At 46.4% G+C, this 18472-nt stretch overlaps 1 protein-coding gene across 1 annotated transcript in view; it reads right to left on the bottom strand.

The window, feature by feature from the left end:
* LOC8036208 (ataxin-2-like protein) overlaps positions 1-18472 on the bottom strand; it is a 66148-nt gene that overhangs the window by 27534 nt on the left and 20142 nt on the right. Inside the window, 5 exon segments of the mRNA XM_040214276.3 lie at positions 3414-3655; positions 12645-12830; positions 12921-13009; positions 17677-17994; positions 18140-18211. Of these exon segments, the coding sequence (XP_040070210.1) occupies positions 3414-3655; positions 12645-12830; positions 12921-13009; positions 17677-17994; positions 18140-18211 (907 nt within the window).

Raw genomic sequence — 18472 nt, 5'->3', positions numbered from 1 at the left:
CTAAGTTTAAGTAGTATCTCTCTGTCTGTCAAATATACTTTTATTCAGCAGTTCACCTAATAGTTAGTCAACTAAGTTAATATTTCAACCCGAAGAATATACTAATATCGCTTTAGTGGGGCCATAGTACGTAATATAATACATAATCCGCATATTCGTCAAAATGACTTATCGATGGCTACTAAAACCTGAATTTAAATACGAGTATCAGCTGCTTAGTGAAGCACCAGCGGGTTAAATGCCCCTTGGCTCAAGAAGCGCTTGCTTAATTTTCGTAATTTTCCTGCAGCCTGTGTTCTTGACCGAGCACGCGACTGGAGCTGTTTCTTGAAACGCGGACAAGCACAAAAGCTCTATTTCGTGGACAGATAAGTCGCCTGGTCGAGGCATGCGAGTTAGCCAAAAATTACTCTCGGTGGAACAATTTTGTAGCCATCGCCGCTTACCTTAGATGATCAAAACTAATTAGAGTCTATTACCGCTTCTCCGAAGCCCAAAGTTTCGGTTTTGAACGAAGTCTCCGAAACAAAAGTTTGACATGAAAATAACGAAAAACACCGGGAAAACAAAACTATGCTCGGCAAGTTTATGCGCACCGGCTACACTTAACCGTCTCAGTTCAAATACCCATAAAATTAGGCATTAAACAAAAGAAAATTTGTTAAATTGAATGCGCCACCCATTCAGGCGGCCCGGCCGAGCCGACGCAACCTGGACCCAGCCGCCATGTTTGTTTGGTGGTGGCGCCCCCTATAGTTCGCTGGAGTAGCGAATAGGGTAGGTTGAAATTTGGAAACGCCAGAACTGGAGAGTTCGTGAGGCACTGTTTGAGCTCTTTGAAGGAGTCTTGGCACTGTTGTGTCCACACGAATTGAACTTGCTTCTGCAACAATTTGTGAAGTGGGGCCGCGATGCCGGCAAAGTTTGCAACAAATTTCCGGTAGTATGAGGCAATTCCTAAGAACAAGCGAAGATCCTCGACGCTTAAAAGCTGTGGCCGCTTCAAGACCTTTTCTGTTTTCGTCTCGTCGGCTCCGATTCCCGTAGCCGAAATTGTGTGGCCCAAGTACAAAACGCTGTTGCTGAAGAAGCGACACTTTGAAAGTTGCAGCTTGAGACCTGCATCTCTCAACGCCTTCAGAAGTTGTCGAAGGTGCATGACGTGTTCGGCTTCCGTTTTGCTGAAGATGATAAGATCGTCGAGATAGCAGAGACAGAAGTCAAATTTTCCCACGATCATTTGCATCAAGCGTTGAAACGTCGCAGGAGCGTTGCACTGCTCAAATGGAAGGACATTAAATTCGAAAAGTCCTTGATGTGTGGCAAACGCTGTTTTCTCTCGAGACCCCGTCGACATCTTCACCTGCCAATATCCTGACGCCAGATTGGTGGTGCTGAAATATTTAGCACCCGTTCAGGGCTTCGACAGTGTCGTTGCCCCTAAACAGTGGATATGCATCCTTGTGCGACCTCATTCAGCCGACGGTAATCTACGCAGAAGTGCAAGCTTCCGTCCTTATTTTTCACTAGAAAGACCGGCACAGCCCATGGGCTGTTAGAAGGACGAATTACTCCCGTGTCCAGCATTTCATGCGTTTTCGTGGCCACAACCTCGCGGCGGTTTGGAGGTAAGCGGCGTGGGGTTTCTTTGATTGGGCCTGCTGCACCAGTGTCGATCGAATGCGTCAGACCTGACGTTCTCACCAAGTCCCAATCACCTTGAGAAATTATATCCTCGAAGTCAAGGAGCGTACCTTTGACGAGTTTCTGTTGATCACCCTGGAGGTGTTGTGATGTGGCAAGCTTATCCTACAACGAGGCAAGTGTCCATTTCTCTCTTTTCGTCGCAGAGCAGACGCTGTCTCGTGCCGCCTGCACGTGCCTCTCGTCAAGTGGAGCAGCGGAGTACTTGCCTTCAGGGTGTTCAAAAGCGTGCAGGGTTCCGAGACTTGTACCCTTGAATAAGGTGACCGGCTCTTTGGGATGGTTAATGACACATACTGGTAGCATATCGGACACTGCCAACACGCTCTAGGTGACTTCAGTATTCTTTTTCACGATAAGATGCAGGTGAGGTTCGAGAAGCCCAGTACCGAACTCTGCCGTATTCGGTGAAATGGTCCCGAGAACGATGGTTGCGGTCCTCGGTGGCAGGACCGACGTGACAGAAAGCTGAACTCTTTGGGTCTGGGCACATGGGCTTTCTACTTGTCATTTGAGTTTTCTCTCGCTGAAGTCAACCCGGAATTGGTATTTTATTAAAAAGTCCAGTCCCAGGACGAACTCATGTAGGATGCCGGGAATAACAATGACAGGATGGCTCACCGAGAGATCTGCAACCTCAATGTTTAAGCTGCATGTTCCCCAAACTTCGAAGACGGCGCCGTTAAGGCCAATGACTCCCTCTCGGTGAGTGAACTCAAGGTCAGGGTTGCCGCGCGAGAGCTCAAGCCACTTGTTGCCTCATAAAATGGTCACTGACGACCCGGAGTCAACAAGCATGTTCATGAAAATTCCGCCCACTTTCCCCTTCACTGTTACTTGGGGGTGCGGAAGAATTCCCCGATTTTCACGTTTTACAAATGTAGGGTTGTCACTTCGCAGTGGCGCAAACTGGTCAGAGTTTGCACACGATCTTGCGAGGTGGCCAGTGCCACCACACTGAAAACATTGTGGTCGCCTCCTAGGAGTGTTTCCGCGGTAAAAGCTTTGGCCGTGCTCCTGGAATAACTCTGCGACTCAATGAAACTGTTCATTGTGGCGCAAAGGTCAGCCACGCTGCTGGTCAACGCCGCAATGGGATCGCCCGTGGGTCGTGTAGTGGCTTCTGAAGTGCCACCCACGGCGGCGCACGGTATTAGTGTCCCCGTAGTCGCAGACAGTAGTTGCCCAATGAATGTTAGCCTTGAGGCTATCTCAAGATCTTTCTCAAATGTTGCAGGGTCAGTGGCGAGGACTTTGTCACGCAGCTTGGATTGGAGACCCACAATGAACTGGTCCCGTATCATTGGGTTGCCCACCCGTAGTGACACCTTTGGATAAGCCTGTCCAAAGAGGTCCACAAGGTCGTAGGCGTAGACGTCTAGGGCTTCCGTGGGTTGATGACTGCGGGACCAAACCTGTGCCACAGACACAGCACACTGGCCCGCCGACATTTAGGACCACTAAACTTGTTCCTATGCGCCCATTAAACTATACAAAACTGTCCCATTCCTTCCCACTCTCCTTTACAAACCAACTCCAAACAAAAAATAATAAAAATAAAAAAAAAGAAAAAAAAAAAAGGGCACACGCACAATTGGGACGCTTCTGAGTCGATCTAGCCGTACCATTCCGTCCGTCTCTCGGGACATCGGACGAGCCCACTGGTGGGTCAGCGTTCGGCCGGCAGCCCGGGGAAGAGAGAGACCCACCTCCGTTGACCCTCGGGGAGGAGGCTGGGTCCAGGTCCGGGAAGGGGTGCGTCCCGGGAGGTGCCTGGGAGGCCGCGGGGGGCCCGTGCTTGGGGTGGGGCGCCGTCTTGGCCGGAGACGGGCTGCCCAGCGGGGGGCCCCCCTTGAACGACGGCAGGCCCCCCCGGGGCAGGCCCCCGCCCGGAGGGGGAGGCGTGCCCCGCAGGGGCTTGGGGCCGCCCAGGGGCTTCCGACGCACATACCTGCACACACGGGGTGGAGGGCTCCCTGTCAGGGACACACTTCTTAGGCTTCCTCAACTTCCCCGCACGCTCGTACGAATATTGAGGAACCCCCATCTGACCAGAATGGTGACCGAAGGAGCGTCATCTCTGCACAACCAAGCAGTGCAGAGGACTGCAGAACTTGTAAATCAATATTGAACACACCAGGGAGCGTTTGACACATAGTTACGAGTCAACAGATGGCTCGGAGATGGTCAAATATTTCTCAAGGGGGGGGGGGGGGGGGGGGGGGGATGGTAGGGTGAACCAACCAAAAAATCTAATTTGCAGATTTCGTGTCAAAAAATTATATGTAGTCCGAGGAACAAAATCAGAGAGCGGCAAGCACCAACAAGCACTCCAAGCCAGTTAAATGTGGCGTCAAAATCCACACCCCCTACATGGGGAAAGTAAGGAATGACACTGAAGGAGGAGGATCACGAAAAAAGGCTTTGGGGAGCATAAGAAGAAAGCAAGGAAAGAGATGTACTCTGCCGGAGACTTTTGAACCTTCGTGACAAATGTGAAGACATAAAATGGAGTTGTTTTTTTTGTTTTTTGTTTTTCAAAATTACATTTTTACAATATTCGGAACTCTGACGTGCAGTGATCACCTAACTTGTACAAAACAAGGGAACTGTGTATTATTACGAGGGAGCACTATCCTGGCCGGCCTGGTCAAGCTTTGTGGCTGCTCAGGACAAGGTTGAAACAGCCTCTCGTCGGGTGCAGGAAATAAAATTTGATCAAGCGTGACAAGAGAGCTCTTTCATGAAATAGTTTGCAGTTTGCATGTTCCGTATAAGTTTGCTGACCACTGCACGTTCACTAGAAACTACTTATCCGATTACACAAACTTTTACCGCTTATAGCAAAATACGTTGCCAACAGCTTGAACCTAAAAGTTTAGATTTCACGACATTAAAATGGTAAAAAGAATTAAAATAAAAAAGCTCCCATCTTCTGGCTCATGACAAGAACAATATTTTTTCTCTTCCATGCTGCATGTTCCAACTTGTTCATCTTACGTTGAGTTTAAAGCCAGTAACATGTGGAAGGTATGTGCCAAATTAAATGGGCATCGCATCTTTTGTTGCTGGGAGAAGATACATAAACACCTTGAAGGAGCTGTGCAACGATTTTAACCTTGAAAAAATTTGCATCTTCTACTTTTGACATCATCTTGTCACAAACGACAGAAAACACATCTCCTTCCTTCGAAATGTTGCAATTCCGCCACATAATCACGAGGGAAAAATTGGAATATTTGCACACCTGCAGCTGCGAGCGGCGGCCATGAGATCTACGCGGCATGACGTCAATGGGGGACTTGTAAAAAGATAAGAAGTTGTGCAAATAACTGCTCGATAAAAGGTGCTTTTTCTAGGGATGTCGCGAACCACCCTAGGTTCGATTTCGAAAGGTTTCGATATTTGCGAAGTGAACTAAGGTTCGATTTCGAAAAATTTCGATATTTTCGTACTGACCGAGGTTCGATTTCGAAAAATTCGCAACTTTTGACCACAGCGGAGTTTCGAATTCGAAAATTTCGAAGCTTTCACGGTTTCCAAAATTTCGAATTCGAATATTTCGAATATTTTTTTACTTCAGGTTCGATAAATTCGAAGATCTCAAAATTCTTTGTAAAAAAAATTCGAAAACTTCGAACGCTTCGAATTTTTATAGACATGAAGTTCGAACAATTCGAAGATTTCGAATTTCTTTTTGCATAAAGTTCGAAAAGTTCGAAGGTTTCGATTCTCTTTTAACGCTAAATCAAAAAAAAAAAAAAAAAAAAACTTCGAAGATTTTGAATTTCTTTCTAATCCAAGTTTTCAAAGTTCGAAGTCCGATTTTCAAGTTTTTCCACAGTTTCAGTTTCAAATAACGTTTTCACGACTCACTGGTTTTCACGAAATCAAGTTTAGAAAAGTTAGGGTGTGATATCTAGATTCTGCGAAGTTGGTCAGGCAATTAAATGAGACGACGAGTGTCCCGGACGTGCTAGAATATTTGCCAGTGCAGAATTGTGACCGCCAGCCCCGGGGGGGGGGGGGGGGGGGTTCTTTAATTTGCATTACGCAGTAGTGATTGCACGAACACACTGTTTTACGAGACTCATCCAGTTCGAAACGGCCAGGGGCGAGCAGGAGGTTGAGGCTCAGAAAAACCTTGAAGCGACCTGGCAAACTACCTCGCCACCCCTTGCACGCTGGTAGTAATCCGATCCGGTGAAGTTTGTAATTGTCCTGGAGGTTTATTTTCTGGGACGGAGGAATCGCCTCGCAAAAAGCACAAAAGCCGACACAACTCGAGGTCGAGGCGTCGGAAGTGGCGTCGGAAGAGGAAAAACGGGGGGGGGGGGGGGGGGGGGGGGGCTTCAGCTTTTTTCTCCCCCTTGCAGGTATTTCGAACTGTTAAAGAAAACAATACGGGAAAAGAGGGCGTGGTCGAGCCTATTTTAATCTGAAATTATTTATGCATATGTATAGCTACTGTCGCTCTTCACTGCATAAAAGGTTGCGTAGATGGTCATTGTTAGAAACTCGTTGTCAGAAGGCACTGCTCGTCACATGCTTAGTGGTTCGGAAGTCCAAAGCTGTCTTTTCGACCTAAACACCTGTGCCAATAGTAAAAAAAAAAAAAAAAAAAAAGAATAAATGCGGGAATAAAAAGCAGGAGAAAAAAAAAAAACTATCAAGAATTCGTCGGAAGTGTTCTATTCTTGCATATTCAGAGGTTCAGAACTTCGAAACAAGTTTCTTTTACCAAAATGTGTACAGGCTAAAAGAAACACGTCCCAGGAACGTAAAGCGAAAAAAAAAAAAAAAAAAAGTTTTCTTTTAATGACGTGCTGAACTTGAACACTATTAGAAATCTTCTCCCATGAGTTAATTTATTCCTTAACGTGAAAAAACAATAAATATATTATTTCGTATTCTGCAGATGGCAATGATATGTACTGTCTGTGGTGTTAATTTAAATGCGATACCTCAAACAACTTAGACGAAAATAAATATCAAGTTTAGGTTATAATTGCATGCAGATACATGTTTGGACATTTCTTCGAAACTCACGTTGAATAACAATAATCACATCTTAAGACGCACTTACCTAGGCTATACATAGATCATTCTTAAAAAAAAGTATAACATATCTACCATAAATAGCTCCGGCTGCAGCGTGCTTCAAATCTGGCACAAACGATAATCGTCAAAAACCCGTCGTCCTTCCTCGCCCCTTCGGGGATTTATTTCTTTAAACCTAAGCATGCCAGAACATTGAAATAAACGACATTGTCTTTCGTAAGGAACGCAGCACCGCATGTAAAAGTTCGAGAAAAAAAAATTACGAATGTACCCCACTACTTGAAATCAAATGAAACCGTCCGCCGGTCTTTCGAAGTTCGACGAACTTCGAACTTTTACCTTAAAAGTTCGAAGTTCGTCGAACTTCTGACTTTTCAGAATCCGAAAGTTCGAAACTTTTCGAATTCTCTTGATAAATAAGTTTGAAAGTTCGAAATTCATCGAATTTTTTGGTCTGTCAAGTTCGAAAGTTCGACAAGCATCGAACCTTGCAGCACAATAAGTTCGAAAGTTCGAAAAAGATCGAATTTTTTAGCGTAATAAGTTCGACGGTTCGAAAAGCGTCGAACTTCTTAGCTTAACAAGTTCGAAAATTCGACGTCCGTCGAATTTTACGATATCGACAATTCGAAAAATCGAAATCTTTCGAACCTTTCGAACCGCTTGATTCGATCATCGAAACTTCGATTCGAAAAAAGTTCGCGGCATCCCTAGCTTTTTCTATAATCTTGTCGTTCCAACCTAAATATAATTGCGTCAAAAACCTGACATCATCGACTAAAGTTTTAGTGGCGCCATGTATCCAATGTCAACAAAACAGTACAGTCAGCTCTATCTGCTCCTGCGAACAGCCGCCAGAAGCCGGAAGGGGACGAGCCGGACGGTGATGGCCAGACCCAGATGAGACGTTCCTCCTTTCGCCATGTTGATTGCGCTGCGCTAGCAAGTGGTCGCGAGCAAGTGAATTCTCGCTGCTCACTCATGGCTCTAGAGAGAGCCTCACCGGAACCCCGCGCGTCCCCCATTGACGTCACAGCGCAAGTGACTCGGAAGATGTTGAAGGAGTTGAGAGGCGCCAAAAACCTCTATCTTTGTCCATTTTTAAAATAAAAACTAAAACATGAAGGCAAAAGCGGTTTTTATGTACTTTACTTCAGAAAGGTTGAGACACCAACTCCCAAATTATTTAAGCAGAGCACTGAAATTGTTGCACAGCTCCTTTAACCGTTTCTTTTCGCAGAATTATTTATCCTAAACTTTTGTTCTTCTTTATTGTATGTGCGGCCCATGTTGCACGTGTCTCCAGAATCGGTCGCCAGCCTTAAAAACGTGTACAATAAAAAACAGATGTTGCTATCTCTGAGCAGTGCCGCAAACTAAGCTCTGAACAAGCCTGGATCGTCCAAAAAACAGCCAAGGGGTAATGTAAGGCAGGGCGCACGGACGAGCTACACTCGTCCTAAACGGTTCGGGGACAGCTCTAGGTGGACGAGCTAGGCTCGTCGAAAATGGCTAAGGGCTTAAAAACTGGAACTCAGCCTAAGATTTGACACTGTTACTAAAATATAAAAAAAAGGTCTTCAATAAAAAAAAGCAACACAAAGTAGATCCCCAGGGTGTAACCATTAAAAACATAAAATTCCACAATAAAAGGTGAGGTAGTTTTCGAGATACAAAATTAAAACCAAGATGACCCATTTAACCCACCACACCCCCTTAAACAGGGAAAACACTATGTAAAACTGGGGCGGTCAAGAAGATGCGAGAGCCCAGGGAACCAATGGGTTCTCTGGGCTCTTTTGAAAAGTATAAAAACTAAACAGAAGACATACCGCATTTACTCGCATAAGGAACACACTTTTTTCCCCCGAAAAATTGACACATATTTGGGGGGGGGGGGGGGGGGGGGGGGGGTTTATTACGCGAGGTAAAATTCTTGCATTAAGACACTTCATGCCAATGTCATATTAGCTGCCAATATGACACGGTAAGGTAATGTGGCACGTCTCCACTGATGGAGGCGCACTCACGGCTCGTCGGGGGTGCACCACAGTAACCATGCTTTTAAAGTTGCAAACCTTTTCCGGCGCTTTCGGCGTGCCTTCCGCCAAAGGAACAGCGCCCTATGAAGCTCACTCAGCACGGAGAGCAACGCGACTGTTCTTAGGCCTAACCACTTTTACTCACTGTCCGAAAGCGGACCAGAGATGACGGCATGTTTGCTGACATCAATGCATCCGATAGGCGAAGAATGTCCGGGGCTGGGCAATTCCTCGACCCAAGCTTCGTCAAGTGTGCGACAGCTCTGTTTCGCGGTTGATCACTTTCACAACAATGCACTTGCGGATGCTTGCAGCCATTACAAGAGCTGCTCGGCTTGGCTTCACTTGGCTGACCGCTTGGCAGCAAAGGAAAATTGGCTTGGTAGCTAGCTAAATTGGACGCAAGTCGAGACTCGCGGAACCGAAAATTGGAAGTGCATTCATTACGCGAGGGGAAAAAATAAAGTTTGAATATATTGGTACCCGTTTTGGGGGGGGGGGGGGGGGGGGGGGGGGGGGTGTGCATTCATTATGCGAGAGTGCGTTCATTATGCGAGTAAATATGGTATGTCTGTGTGCATGGCAGAGTCGACAATGCACTCAGCCGCCATGTAGAGGAAGAGTCCAAACTCCCCTCAGCACATCTTCTTACTTTATTGTTCTGTACTTTTCTGGAAAGTTACAGCTCGTTCTCAGCCGTAATCTTGTGTTCTGGTTCATTTGGGAACGCACCACATGTATAAAAGCAACAGTAACTGCCGCTTCGGGATGGCATACCTGCCAATTTCTGAGAAACAAAATCTGGGAAAATTTCTAAGCGCGGGGTGGAAGTTGAGGTTTTTTAAAAAGAAATATTGACAACAAATGTACATGAAGACCACTTCATTACATTTATGTCGCGCTGCTCATCCTAGCGAGAAACAGCTGGGCTTCGCTATCATTGCAACCATTTGTTGCGACAGCAAGAAGTCCTTGTTAAGTGCGGGGAGGGGGAGGGGGGATTCGCATTTTCCGAGAGATTTTTCTGTCAATCGTGCAACCATACAAATTGGTCCCCTTACAGTTGTCCTTCCGTTGCCAACGCAAGATGTATGGTACTTCCCTCTTTAGTTTGTAGGCGCAAGTTCACCCCGTTAAACGCACATTTTCAGTTTTACATTCGTTTGCCCTTTTCCGCCTCATGCAATATCAAGTGCCCACCTAGCTAACCAAAGTGCTCCCCTCAGTCATTCACTTCTTTCAACACCACGACGCAAAGTGGGTGACGTTTACCCCCATCGTATGCCCCATCCCCACTTTTGCTCTCATACCTAACAGCACCCCATTCCAAATTTTTCCAAAATTATATCCAAGTGTTGGGTGGGGCCCTCACTCTGTATGTTACGGTAGCCCAATTTTTTTTCGCATTAATACCGAATAATGCGCATTTCGACGAGCGCTTCGAAAAGAATGGAGTTACAGGGATACTAGGAGGCTTTGGACGCCAACTGTGTACGTATTTACGAGAGTTGGCGAGGTTTAAAGGAGCTGTGCAACAATTTGAGGGCTTTGGTTAAATAATTGTGGAAGTTGATGCCTGACACTTCTGCAGTGAACTACAGATAACAGATTTTGCCTGGATACCCTAGTTTTTATTTAAAAAAATGAAAAAGATTCAGGTTTTTGCTGTACATCGTACTCGTACATCGTCTTCCGGGTCACATGCGCAGTGACGTCACTTGAATAGGCGCGGGGTTCCGGAAAAGTTCTCTCTTTAGAGCCATCAGCGAGCAGCAAGAACTCATCCGCTCGCGACCGTGTGCAGGCGGGCGCCTTGCGAAATATACGGTGAAAGGAGGAAAGTCTCATCCGGGTCCGGCCATACCCGTCCGGCGCTGTCCCCCTCCGGCTCCTGGCAGCTATTCGCGGTTTTGTAGACCTAGGATAGATGGCGCCACTAAAATCCGTATAAAAAAAGTTTTGTCGATGATACCAGGGTTTTGACGCATTTATATATATGTTGGAACGACAAGATTTATAGAAAAGGTACCTTTTATCGAGCAGGTATTCGCACAACTTGGTATCTTTCTACAAGATTCCCCACTGACGTCACGCCGCTTGTTTCTCATGGCCGCCGCTCATGGCTGCAGGTCAGGAAATATTCTAAGTTTTGCCTCGGTATTACGCAGCGGAATCGCAACATTTTGATGAAAGGAGGTGTGTTTTCTGTCATTTGTGACAAGGTGAACAATATCAAAAGCAGAAGATGCCAATTCTTTTAACGTTAAAATCCTTGCACAGGTCCTTTAAATTGGTTCATCTGGAAAAATGTAAAAAGAAACCAATCTCTTTTGGCAATAAATGTCGGTGGTGTTTGAGACTTCTGCGTCGTGTCGTCTCTCACTCAGGGATGAAAGTGGGCAAAGCAGCTTTGGAGAATTCTTGGGAGCAGAAAAAACTACAAACAGCGAAAACAAGGTCTTGAAAAAAGTTGGAGGCAGCATACAAGTTTTAAAAACATTAAAATTGAGGCCATTTGTCACCTGGCATTCAAAACTCAAAGAAATATGGCATGCAGATAACTCCATGTGAACTTAACGGTAGATTTAATGAACATTTTACTTAAAACATTTTTCACAAAATTACATGAAAATTACATAAAACATATGAAGCAAACTTGTACTACAGTATGATGCATGATGGAACCGACTTGCAAAAAGGTAGTGTGTCTGAGGTCACCAGGCTCATTCTAAAATGGATTGTAAAAATCGACGCCTGAATGAAGCAATTTAAACTTTTTGTCAAAGGTGTATTTCACAGGTCTGTTTTTTCTTGAAAAACAACAAAGCGTAGCTTCCTTTCTATAAAAAAAAAAAAAAAAATGGGGCCAAAAAATTAGCCAGGGTCAACGGCGCAGCAGTTCCATCCCTGCTCCCTCTCTCCACTCTCACGATTTTAGCCTCTTATGATGTCTTTAAACTACGAGCAACGAATTTTTAACACTTTTATACCTTCGCTCATGTTAAGATGCGAGGTCCACTACAATAGAACCAACAACCAACACCGCAGGTAAGCCGGAGGTGTTTCACTCCTTTCATTCTTCGAAGTTTCAGGCTCGTCTTGTATTTGCCATTCGTCCCTATTATTTACGAAAATCACTTACTGTTCACTTCAACAATTCATAATTTGCAGAGCCTTACTCTCTAGTCATCTGCCAAGCGACATTAGACACAACACTACGAAAGCCACGCAGGAAACTGCTATGAACCAGAAATGTGTACCTAAGGTGCAACCCTAAACCAGAGATTTGCACAGTTCAGATGCTACATCAAATCTCGGTGATTGCCAGAAAAATTTATGTCCCCTAGTCATTGAAACTTGTTGTTTTGTAGAACTTTTTCACACAAGCACTACACTGAAAAAGATTTGTGCGCTCGTATTTGTACGACAGGCATGGTTGCATAGTGCACCCTTCCACCACCTGCCAGGCTAGACAGCATGTTTTGTGTTCCACCAACTATACATCCATGCAGAAGTGTTGAAAATGGCACTAGTTAGTACTGATTACTTATAAAACAGAGCGCACAAAAAAGAGAAACCAAAGGAAAACACCTATGACAGACGAGGAGTTACTCAAAACTGATTGTTAAATTAAAAAAAAGAAATTCAGCTATGAGTGAGCACTTGTCTGTCATACATGTCTTCCTTTGGTCCCCGTTTTCCTTTGGACACACCTTCACAATGGTACAAATCCACGAGTACTCCCAATGGACAATTCGAAAACCAACCGATTCTACCATAGCTCAGCCAGTCTGTTTCATTTCAGAGCAGGTGAGAGCAAGCAAGCGGGCCCCCTACCTGGCACCAGGGGGTGAAGGGTCAGTGGAGGGCCGCACCACGGCGCTGAACTTGTCCTCTTCATCGCCGTTCTCCAGGTCCGTGCGCTTCTTGAACACCGGGTTGTTCTCAATCTCCTGGGCAATCTTACACGCCTTGGCCTCCTGGAGCTTGTACTCGTCCGTGTTCTTGGGCTCTAGCTTCACCCTGCAAAAAGAACAACGGCCACTCCGTCAGCACCACCACTGTGACAATGCAGAAAGGAACGGCTAGGAGGAAAGACCAAGAGACGCTTACGTGTATCCCGACAGGGCGCTGTCGTACGACGTCGTAACGCCATACTTTTCCGCATTTGTCTTGAACATTTCATTTGCATCCCATCCGTTCTGGAAGAGCAGAAGAGAGAACAGGGAAGTAAAATAAAAGTGTTCCCAAGCTGCAAAAACATTCTCCCAACACACGCTAAATTTCACATGCGGGGATTGAAAACAAAGATTGTGAAAAAGTAGATTTTTGGAAAACTACTTTTTTGGATTGTATATTCCAAACTACCTCCACTGTAATTATCAGCACAACAGCCTCTTCTATACCCACGAAGTCTGGCAGTTCGATGACGGAGCCATAGAGTGCCCGGTCGCAGATTTGGAGTGTGAGGATCTGGTAGCACAGAGCATTTCTCGGGGAGCCTTTAGTCAGCGCACAGCTTTTGCAGCAGCAAGGACCCGAAACGTGGTTTTATAACCCAACGAGAAAAGAAGCGGTAGCCCGAGGAACGCGAGAAGCACGAGTGGACGTTCCATCGCTCGGGACAACTGCGTTTCGGCGTCTCGCCACACCAGGGCGCACGTTACATGCCTCCTGTCTGCCGCTCTACCTTTTCACTTTTGGTGGTGGCCGCGTTTCGTAGCGATCTGCCAGGCTTTATCAGTATAGAGGAGGCTATGTCAGCACCTAATTCACTGAAAAAATATGTTTAAAAAAAATATTTACGAGGTCCCGGCGGCTTTTAAATCGCGCTAAAGACGCAAAATCGAGCCAGACTGAGCAATTCCTGCTCTCTTTCAACTTGGTGAACGGTCGCCATCTTGGTCCTGTTTTGAAGCAGAGTTTTTCTTTTCTTTTCTTTCTTCCGCCCTTCAAAACAGTGTCCGTAGCATAGTTATGACGTGACTGCGACTGCGAAGTGACTTTCGTGACTGCGAAGCAGCGATTGGCCAAAGCACCCACACAAGGGAGCGCGCGACTACTAGTGGCTGTGATGTTTGTTCTCCTTGCATTGCCATGGCTACCACGCAGCCGGGGCAAGTCAAGATGCTTTGTCTCGTCGCTTGTTCCTACGCTTTGTCAACTCCACTTTGCTTTTCACCACCTTTACGATTGATTGCGGCCCTTTGTTTCAGTTGCTTCGCATACTTTGCCCACGTGTTTCCCGGCCGCAAGACATGCGGCGAATGAATCGGGGAAAAGGTGCGCACATTCGGCACACTGGAGTGGTCTATGCAAGCTTCTTTGCACGGCGACCATTGGAAGCAGCATCGGCGGCCTGCGTCTGCGCAGCGGGGTGCCGACGCTCATTGCGTCGCTAGCCGTTGAAACTAAGTGAAGACAATGGCAGAACAAAAAGAAAATATGCAAGAACACTACCAGCTACCCCGCAGGTAAAGCCGTTTCACGTGGCGCAATCCTGCTTGCAATTTTCGTGATTTTCGATTGCCACGTTACTTGCACGAGACAAAATGAATTAATAAAAGCCGTAAACAAACTTATGTGCATGGGTACTGTGTCTACAAGCTCTTTGCCACAAGAGAATGAATATTGCAAGCAGAATCGCGCCACGTGAAACGGGCTCGATGCTGGAAAGGTGTGTGCAAGTATCAACTGCCATTTTCTCAAAATGGATTTTTCCGCTGGCATTGGCACTTATCCAAGCAAAATCTCGGAAACATTTTAATGAATTTGCATGCAGTTTCTTTTTTTAGAGCGCAGCTCTTAGGCGCCCATTTCCGGCTTGAGCGGCGTTGGCGTAACTGCGCGGTGCATGGTGGGTAAATTTAGCAAATTTAACGGCAAGTTCTCCCCTCTAAACCTAGCAGAAAATTTTCTCCGCTAAATTTAGCAGAAAATTTTTCCCACTAAATTTAGTGAAAAATTTCCCCCTAAATGGGGGCGAGCAGGAGAGGAGGGGCATAGCCCTCTCTCCGTACCTTCCCCTCCTCCTTAAGAGCTGCGCTCTAATTCGGCATTACAGGGAGTTGTAAACGGGTTTTATTTTTTATTCTGTTCCTAAATACTAATTTTGTGAGGGCGTAAAGAGCTTAGTTTTTTTAGAAAGTTTTGTTAAAATTTATAATACTCAAATTAAATTTGATGGATGAGGATATGATCAGCAACATAAAATTCAATGTTGCACAAAAAAAAAATGCCTGAAACAAAAATAATAAAAAGGGCTCAGTGATGCCCTGTGTGCCTATCCAGGAATGCTTATATTAAATTTCACATTCCCACTATGTTTTGCCATTTCTCCAGGCCTGGAATAGAGGAAGCAAGTGAACAATATTGAAAGAAATATGCAACTGAAGGGCCCATGGGCACAGCTTTATGAAACTCGGCAATTACTCTTATATACCATATTTTCTGGTGTATAGGTCAGGGCTATTTAAAACATTTTTCTGGGTGAGTCTTATACAGCAATATGATTTATATGCGCTTTTTTTTTTTTTTTAATTCACAGTGCGACGCAATGATTTTTATGCGCCGTGCACCACCTTTTAAAGAGCACCGTAACAATGCAGCCATAGGTGGTGTTCCCGTTTCCGTTTGATGAGCAGTTTTTATCTGCCATGCTCCAGCCGGGTTGCTACATGTAAAAGGAAGGATTGCAGTATCTTTTAGCGGTACCCAAAGAAGTGTGCCAAGCTTTATCTATCTGCCTGTGCATCGATGCTCGCGTCGTCTCCGAGACTTGGCCTAGGCTACGCCTAATGGTCCAAAGCTTGGTTCACGAGTGTCTGGCATGCTAAACTTTTGTTCGCTCGGCATCTGTACGCTCAACTAAAGCAGACTGCCTTCTCATTTTGCGTGTTTTACGTCCCCTTTGGTGCGAAACGCTCAACTGCCCCCGCCAGACAGCGCCGTGCTATGAGCATTTCTCGTGAGTCGAAACGTCAAAGTATCATATCGTGAAACTCCCATTTCATGATACCAATGCGCATAAAACAAATAAACTTATCACGTGAGCCGTGCAAAGAGGCGCGACTTATATACCAACTTTTCCGTGAAAACGGCTCAATATACGGAAATGAGACTTATACAAGGGTGCGACTTATAGTCCGGAAAATACAGTATGTGCTATGAGTGTACCCTGAAAATTTCATATAGCTCTAAAAATAAAAAAGTTTAGGCTCAATACCAGCTTCCCCACTTAAAGGGCAACTCCGCTTGATTTCGGAAATTTCGAGATAGTCTGTGATATAAACGTGAAAAGTACTTCAAAACAACCCTAGACCGTTTGTCTCATTAAAAGCAAAATATTTTTCGTGCGATCTTGTTATTTACCACAATCGCAAACCGAAACTGAAACTTCGGCACAGCCGGGCAACATTGTACTCTCAACGTCAGTTGCATACGCACCCACGTGGAAGACAAGGGGTCACGTGATCTACTAGCGGTAACCCAAGAAAGACGCGGATGCGAGGGGAAGGGCGAGGAGGGAGGAGGGAGAGGGACTTTAGAGGGAGGGCGGGCCTAGCGTTGCGGCGGCGAACAGGCAACGCAAGCAGCAACAAAGCAGGCTATGTAGGCGGCAACCCAGGCGGCTAGTCGGCACCGGTTGGCCGGTGTGTCAGCGAAACTCATCCCCGTACAACTCTCTCTTCCTCTTTTTGTTTCTCTTGTTCTCGTTTTTTTTTTTTTTTTTTTTTTTTTCTGTCTCGCCCACTTATCTCTATTGTAGTAGGCTCGCCTCTTTGCTTGCTCAAACGTGGAGCGCGTCCGTAGCGCCGCCCGGTAAGCTCTCCCTGGAAAAGAAAATACCAAGAAAAAAACTGCGTATGCAACAGACGTCAGCCACAACGGAAATACAACGTTGGCTGCGCCGCACGTCGCCCGCTAAATTAGCGGATTTTGGTGACTTCGCGCGTCTCAGTTTTTGTCGGCCGGTTTAGTGATCTTTTAAGCGGTATTACGTTATAATATTTGACATTCGGTCTCTCTAGATGACACTAAAGAGAGTCGCAGTGTTTGGTAACAACCGAGAATGAAGCGGAGTTTCCCTTTAAAAGAAGTTGCGCGACATACAAGGGGCGATCGGAAAGTTTTGCTTCAGTCACTACAGGCAGTCAAACAATGTGACGTCCACAGACATACACCTCATTAATGCTCGAAAAGGTCACCTTGCGACCTGCGTATCATACTTCGCTGCTGAAAATATTAGAGAAAATGAGCAGCCCTCGTCTTCTACACTCGTGGTGTACTGCCAGAGACAATACGAGCTGAAACGGTCCCTTGTGCTTCTTTGCACTAACCTGTCAGTTCCTGAGAGATTGTGGGTCCAAACTAGGAATGGAATGCGAAGCTGAGGTCTCATGCTTCGGACTACCCGACAAACCAAGAGACAATCGAGCTTGCGGGTACCACAAATGCAGAGAAAGGTCAAATCGAGTGTTTCAGCTCGTACTGTCCACAAAGGTACCACGTCGTCAAAGCTACCAACTCGAGCATGTAGCTTCATCGCACGAGAGCGCATTCAAATCCAACTCAAAATCGGGATGCAGGCTCGAGCCACCACCTTTGACGGCGTTGTACACCAAGCACTAGTGGCGAGTCCCCGCCCCCCGTTTTTGCCTGTGGTGGATCCGAAACCCGGCCGAGGCATCCGCAAACAGACGGGGGCTCCTTGCGCCGACAAACGCGCAACCAAGATTACTGTTGCATGTCTTAAGATCCCAGGACAGTCCATATTAATCCTCGGTTTTCCGCTAGGGCACACCGGATGCCAGTCTCCGGCAAGCCCCTTAAAACCCCCTAAATCCGACCCTCGGACTTCCCCACGTACCGTGTCGTCTCCGTCAGGGGCCACGTCGTCAAGGACGAGGGCGTCCCCCTCCAGGCCCCCGTCCAGCCAGGGCTCGAGGGGCTTCTCCAGCGGCTGCCCGTTGAACTTGCTGATGGCCGTATCCGTGAACGAGTCCCTGGTGGCGTAGTCCAGGTCCGCGTTGGGCGCCACCAGGGACATCACATCCCCCAGCCGGAAGATCATGAGCCCCGCCATCGGGTGGTTGTTGCCCAGTGAGGCCAGCAACCGTGACAGGGGGCCCCCCAGTGGGGACAGGCCCCTTTCCACGGGGTGGGCCATCTCGAGCACAATCTCCAGCTGTGCGTAAGCATGCGCCCCCAGTTAGATGCTCTATAATTTCACTATATGTTTATGAATACAAGTTGCTTAAGGCCAATCAGGTCTCTTCTAGCTTATTTACAATCTTCATTATATTTCAGAATTCACAATGTTGGGCACTCACCTCGGGCGACAGGGTCCGGAAAACTCCCTCGAATATTTCCCCATCCCGAACTTGAACCTGTACTACGTGTCCCTGAAATTAAGAAAACGGGAGTTGACTACTTGCAGCTCACTTTAACGGGTTAGGGGCTTCCTCGGAAATTTATGCTAGCTGTCGGTCCTTGCAATGAAACTCGGAAACTCAACTCTGGCCCTGTAAAACTTCGGGTCAATGCCTCCATGAAAGGGGAAGAGCACGAAAATAAACGAGGGACGAGAAGAGGTAACGACAGACTCGGCAATCCTCTTGCTTTTAAAAGGAGGATTGGACGATTGTGGTAAAAACACAGAGGGT

The sequence above is a fragment of the Ixodes scapularis genome, unplaced genomic scaffold (assembly GCF_016920785.2).
Source record: "Ixodes scapularis isolate PalLabHiFi unplaced genomic scaffold, ASM1692078v2 PGA_scaffold1__304_contigs__length_218370807, whole genome shotgun sequence".
Classification (NCBI taxonomy): Eukaryota; Metazoa; Arthropoda; class Arachnida; order Ixodida; family Ixodidae; genus Ixodes; species Ixodes scapularis.
The sequence above is the reverse complement of the archived record's forward strand: the minus strand, read 5'-3'. Positions and strand labels throughout refer to the sequence as shown.